At 44.2% G+C, this 6138-nt stretch overlaps 1 protein-coding gene and 1 long non-coding RNA gene across 2 annotated transcripts in view; one reads left to right on the top strand and one right to left on the bottom strand.

Moving 5' to 3' along the window:
* On the top strand, positions 1 to 4725 carry psmc4 (proteasome 26S subunit, ATPase 4). Its single transcript, XM_053612014.1, has 11 exons — positions 1 to 51; positions 1154 to 1252; positions 1400 to 1586; positions 1866 to 2012; positions 2130 to 2239; positions 2388 to 2481; positions 3192 to 3359; positions 3520 to 3596; positions 3723 to 3891; positions 4198 to 4253; positions 4458 to 4725. Exons 1-11 carry the CDS (start codon positions 16 to 18, stop codon positions 4569 to 4571), a joined length of 1257 nt encoding a protein of 418 aa, XP_053467989.1. The 5' UTR covers positions 1 to 15; the 3' UTR covers positions 4572 to 4725.
* A 94-nt stretch (positions 4726 to 4819) lies between these two features.
* The window catches only part of LOC128599944 (uncharacterized), a 2557-nt gene continuing 1238 nt past the window's right edge, over positions 4820 to 6138 (bottom strand). The window contains exons 2-3 of the long non-coding RNA XR_008384489.1: positions 5988 to 6138; positions 4820 to 5108 (exon numbers count right to left, since the gene is read on the bottom strand). The exon at positions 5988 to 6138 is cut by the window's right edge and continues 96 nt beyond it. This is a non-coding gene — a long non-coding RNA (uncharacterized LOC128599944). The remainder of the gene's footprint in view (positions 5109 to 5987) is intronic.

Below are 6138 nucleotides of genomic sequence, written 5' to 3'. Positions count from 1 at the left end.
GTCTGTATATCCAAGATGGAGGACGGCGGAGTGATAGTCGAGAGGGCTCCGGTAACATCTCACACTCTTTTTCTCAGCTTTTAAACACGTATTCCCAATTTATTTGCATTCGGTTTGTCTCGTATCGTCTCGGGTTTATACCCTTTGGCCGCACTGCGGATTGTAGACGATATAATGAACAGAATCGAGGCTCTGATTCATTCAAAACTCGGCAAATGCTCTGTCATGCCATTCACATTAGCTTAGCTAGCCGGTTAGCTTAGCGACTCGGCTAACGGTAGTTGTTTATTACTGACGTCTTAAGTCTAGTTAAGCATTCTAGAAGTCATATGTTGCGTTTATTTATAAGGTATTATCTTATTACTATGTAATATGTGTTTTTAAAACGGCGTTTTAATATGTGTAACCGGCTTCATTTTAGGCTCGATACCAAATCGGTCTCTGTCAGTTGTACAGCCCTAATTAGAAGCAATGCTATTATACTCAGTGTAGTGCTCCTATGTAGGGAATAAGTGTCCATTTGGGATTCAGCCGGTTCTCTAACGTTATCTACACAGCAAAGTTGTAGTCTGTTCCAGTTTTATAACAAACGTGTTATTTTTACATCTCTCTAACACATCTTCAAACTGTCGCTCGCTTCGCTTATCTTATTTTGTGACAGAGAATCCACTGTGTGTGGTGCTGTTACAGGAAAATAGTCAACGACTGGTGTGATGTAGCTGCGTTACAGTTCCCACCCTGTAGTGTTTTATTCCTCTTATACAACACCAGTTCATGAGAGAACGACACATTATGCTTTTTATCCATTTACAGTTACGTTTCAAGTTGTGGAACGTCCGTAAGACGAGTGAGTTCCTGTTCTCGCTTACGTTATAGCAGCTACAAACAGTGGTTCCCTCACCGGACTCTGTCTATTCTTCTTCACGCAGCTCGAAACCTCAAAGAAGAAGCGTAAACCTACAGCTTTAACTCTGAGACTGGAGACTCCTTCCGTAAATGTTAATGAGAATCCACTGTACGCGCTGTTACTATAGAAACGATATTAGGGTTCATATATAAAGCTGTGATTTGCAGCTGCAGTAGTGTCTCAGCGAATAATAACGAATAATAATAACGTGTGTGTGTGTGTGTGTGTGTGTGTGTGTATACACAGGATGATGTCCCAGCCATGCTGAGCTCACGGCCTCAGACCGGTTTGTCCTTTTTGGCCCCAGAACCTGAGGATCTGGAAGATCTGTACAGCAGATATAAGGTTTGTTTTTATAGCATTTCTTAGTGTCTTCACTAATAAACCTTTTATATGAACAATAACACGTAATAATAATAACAGCATGCTGTTCATTCACACGTCTGTGATCTCGTTAAACTCGGCGATGTTTGTGATATTTGTACTACGTAGAAGCTGCAGCAGGAGCTGGAGTTTTTGGAGGTGCAGGAGGAGTACATTAAGGATGAACAGAAGAACCTGAAGAAGGAGTTCCTCCACGCTCAGGAGGAGGTGAAGAGGATCCAGAGCATCCCGCTGGTCATCGGACAGTTCCTGGAAGCCGTGGACCAGAACACCGCCATCGTGGGTTCCACTACAGGTACAGGGCTTCGGGCTTTTTTTTAAATGCTGTTTCACTCTATATTTCTATTTTTTATTGTTGTTTATCACCCCAACACCCTTGTAGTCCTTCATGTAGTCTGTATTAAGACTAATTGGTTCAACAACTTGCCCAGGTACCTCGTTTTGTTGAATTCTGTGACTAACATCTCCTAAATTTTAGGTTATCAAGTTGGTATTATTAATCTGAGGTATAACTAGCTATAATGAGAGTAATGGTGGTTAAATATCTCCGTGTGTGTGTGTGTGTGTGTTTAAGGGTCGAATTACTACGTGCGGATCCTGAGCACTATAGACAGAGAGCTGCTGAAGCCCAACGCCTCGGTGGCTCTGCACAAACACAGCAACGCTCTGGTGGACGTTCTGCCCCCGGAGGCCGACAGCAGCATCATGATGCTCACCTCGGGTAAAAACCTCGAACCCCCTCCACACACTTCCCCCGTTTCCTGCGGCAGAAATTCTTCCCTTTTAGCCGTGATGTGACGTGTCATAACGTCCCGTGTGTGTGTGTTGGGTGTGACAGATCAGAAGCCGGATGTGATGTACGCTGATATCGGAGGGATGGACATCCAGAAGCAGGAGGTGCGGGAGGCCGTGGAGCTGCCCCTCACACACTTTGAGCTCTATAAGCAGGTGAGCGTGTAAAGGGAAATCAGAACGGTGTGTAAAATAGTGTTTAAAGCTTTTCTGGCTGCTGGGACAACCGCGGTTTAATATTTGACCTTTGAAACATCTGGATGAAAAAGTTTGTGTTGTGCCGTGTGTGTGTGCGTTCCTCCAGATTGGTATCGACCCCCCGAGAGGAGTACTGATGTACGGGCCGCCCGGCTGTGGGAAAACCATGCTGGCGAAAGCCGTGGCTCACCACACCACAGGTACTTTAATCACACTGACTGAATAAATAAAGAAATACCTGGCCTCATCACTGCTGCTTCCCTCTTCTTAGAACTACATCTCCTGATCAGGATTAGTTCTGGGTAAATTTCACAATTAATTTCAGCGAGTTCTCCAAAAATAAGTGAGAGAGAAGGGTGGATAGATAGGAAGTGATGTATAAGTGGATGGACAGACAGACGGGTAGCTGTAAAAGACTGGACAGACAGGCAGGTAGGTAGCTATATAAGACCGGACGGCTGGACAGACAGGTTGAGATGAAAGTCTAGACGGGCGGACAGGCAGGAAGGTAGCTATATAAGACCGGACGGCTGGACAGACAGGTCGAGATGAAAGTCTAGACGGGCGGACAGACGGGTAGCTGTAAAAGACTGGACAGACAGGCAGGAAGGTAGCTATATAAGACCGGACGGCTGGACAGACAGGTTGAGATGAAAGTCTAGACGGGCGGACAGGCAGGAAGGTAGCTATATAAGACCGGACGGCTGGACAGACAGGTCGAGATGAAAGTCTAGACGGGCGGACAGGCAGGAAGGTAGCTATATAAGGTTGAATGGATGGACAGACAGGTCGAGATAGAAGGATGGATGGACAGACAGGTAATGATGTAGCGACAGGGTGCCAGACCGACAGATGCTGTAGATGGACAGACGGGTTCATCGTGACGTTGACCTGTCCCGTGTGTTCTCAGCGGCGTTTATCCGCGTCGTGGGCTCAGAGTTTGTTCAGAAGTACCTGGGTGAAGGGCCGCGTATGGTCAGAGACGTGTTCCGATTGGCCAAAGAGAACGCACCTGCCATCATCTTCATCGACGAGATCGACGCCATCGCCACCAAGCGCTTCGACGCTCAGACCGGAGGTACGACTTCTCTCACCTTTACACTCCTTCACGTCCACCTGACTGAGAAAGAGAGGGAGAGAGAGAGAGATTTATAATCATCTGTTTTAATGCCTAGACATGAGATTTCAATATCTCTCTCTCCCTCCCTCTCTCCCTCTCTCTCTCTCTCTGTCTCTAGCTGACCGAGAGGTGCAGAGAATCCTCCTGGAGCTCCTGAATCAGATGGACGGATTCGACCAGAATGTCAATGTGAAGGTGAGTTTGGACTTTATTCTATTTTCTACATGTAGGTTACAGATCCACCAATAAGCTCCAGGCATTGATCAGTTACACACTCCTCCTAATGTGTGTGTGTGTGTGTGTGCGTTTGCACCTGCGCAGGTGATCATGGCCACTAACAGGGCCGACACTCTGGACCCGGCTCTGCTGCGTCCAGGTCGTTTGGACCGTAAGATCGAGTTTCCTGTGCCAGACCGCAGACAGAAGCGCCTTATCTTCACCACCATCACCAGCAAGATGAACCTGTCTGAGGAGGTGGACCTGGAGGACTGTATCCTCATCACACACCTGTCTAACACACCTGTCTATCCTCAGTCTTACTTTTTTCCTGTATTAGCTGTTTGTTATTCACAAAGACTGCCTTTTTTTCTTTTTTCTTTTTTTCTTTTTTTTAGGAGTTTTTATTATTATTATTATTATTATTTTAATTTTATAAATAATCTGGGTGTAGATTGTGTTGTTGTAGGGGATTATGAGTTAGAGCAGGTGTGTGTGTGTGTGTGTGTGTGTGTGTGTGTGTGTGTGTTTTTGGCTGTGCATTTTGTATCTTTGTGTTCTCCTTAACCTGTGTGTATAGATGTTGCTCGACCTGACAAGATCTCTGGAGCGGATATTAACTCTATCTGCCAGGAGGTGAGTGTGTAACGCGTTCACACACTTCGCTTTAACTTCCAGCTTTAAACAACTTTGTGTGTGTGTGTGTGTGAGAGAGAGAGAGAGAGACACACACACGTGTAGCTGCATACTGTTACAGCATTTTCTCACATCATGTGTAGCTGCTTCCTACCACTGCACCACTACAGCTGTGTGTGTGTGTGTGTGTGTTCGTGTTCTCAGGCTGGTATGCTGGCCGTGCGTGAAAACCGTTATATCGTCCTGGCCAAGGATTTCGAGAAGGCTTACAAGACGGTGATCAAGAAGGATGAGCAGGAGCACGAGTTCTACAAGTAGAGACAGAGACTCATCACATCCGCATTAGCTGTTTTTTCCTTATTCTTTTCAGTGTTTATTTGTACGTATATACACACACACACACACACACCACTGCAACTTACTGATTTATTGTACACTGCAAAAAAGAACCAATAAAATGTTTTCCATGAAACAGAGCTGCTTTATTTTCTCCCACACACTGATCATTTCATTTAACGACTCAGTTCACGCTACGCTGCTGGCACTGACACCATGTTTTATTTTTATTTATATATAATTATTGATCATAGTTGATGGTCATGTAAATCTACTCTAATAGCAAACTAGCTAGCTTTAGCAAACGTTTAAACACTGTGATGGCGGTTGGATTCCACGTGACCTTCATTTAAAACGCATGTAACCATGTGAGCAATTTCAGCCAATGAAAGCGCGTCTATGTCTCCTCCCTCTCCTTCTCCTTCTTCCTCTCCTCCTCCTCCTTCTTCCTCTTCTCCTTCTCCTTCTCCAAATACCAGCCTGGAGTTAAAGCAGCTCGGTCCCGGGTTGCTGTAGTGCCTTGAACGACCACCAGAGGGAGACAAGACGCTTAAGTCCTGATTCAGCACATTAACACACACGACCTTCATGAGAATAAAATGAAGTGTGCTATATGAGGATGGGTCAAATGATGACACACACATACAATGGACCCCTTCTTATTTGCATATTGAATCTGATTGGCTGTTTACATTTGGTGACGTAATTATACAGTTTTTTGATTATATTTAAGTTACTGTAGGTTCTCCAGGAAGATGTTGAGCTGTTTCTCAAAAGAACACGTCAAAGCAAAAGCACTGCATCCATGTACTCGGATTAAATTAAATATAAAACAAGTTTACAGTGACTTAACTATTGTTTTATGACTCAACTGTGCATATTTGTAAAAGGTCACAGTTTGAATTGCAGTTCATTTAAATCACAATTTTTTTCACATTTCTGTTCAGTATCATCCAAACCAACTGGTCTGAAATGTTGTAAGAGGCGCTGTCTTTTTCCCCACCACGTCCTCAGCAAATGTTGATTTTAAGGTCCACTTACATTTGTGCCAGATGGATTAATTGCTGGCAAAGCTGTATAACACACCCTTACTGAGGAAATAAAGGAGCAGGATTGAGAAACACTGCTGCAGTAACTACGCTGTGAATTGTTTGACTCGCAGTTCATTTGAATCAAACTCTGTTTGACTCACAGTTCATTTGAATCAAATTCTGTTTGACTCACAGTTCATTTGAATCAAATTCTGTTTGACTCACAGTTCATTTGAATCAAGTGTTCTTTTGTTGTTGTTGTTGTTGTTTTTGTTTTTTTTAAAGCTGTAATAATCTGTGCGATGTGTTTGATATGGCTCACACTGGATAACATTAAGCTAGAGTTGTGAAGTTTGGTGTCTCTCACCTGTTCCTGCTGTCTCTGTTCTCTGGCAGGTGTGTAATCAGCAGATCGAAGATGTGTATACATGGCTTGCATGACTGCATTCCTGAGATTGGACAGCTGGGAAAATATATGCACTGATTCATAATCGTCTTTCATTATAGTGTCGGGACAG

The sequence above is a fragment of the Ictalurus furcatus genome, chromosome 23 (assembly GCF_023375685.1).
Source record: "Ictalurus furcatus strain D&B chromosome 23, Billie_1.0, whole genome shotgun sequence".
Lineage (NCBI taxonomy): Eukaryota > Metazoa > Chordata > Actinopteri > Siluriformes > Ictaluridae > Ictalurus > Ictalurus furcatus.
Note: the sequence above shows the minus strand (reverse complement) of the source record. Positions and strands in the feature narration are given on the sequence as shown.

Coding starts and splice junctions, on each gene's coding strand:
- psmc4 (XM_053612014.1), top strand. CDS start 16: ATGGAGGACGGCGGAGTGATAGTCGAGAGGGCTCCG. Junction 52..1,153: donor TGATAGTCGAGAGGGCTCCG/GTAACATCTCAC, acceptor GTGTATACACAG/GATGATGTCCCAGCCATGCT. Junction 3,597..3,722: donor ACCAGAATGTCAATGTGAAG/GTGAGTTTGGAC, acceptor GCACCTGCGCAG/GTGATCATGGCCACTAACAG.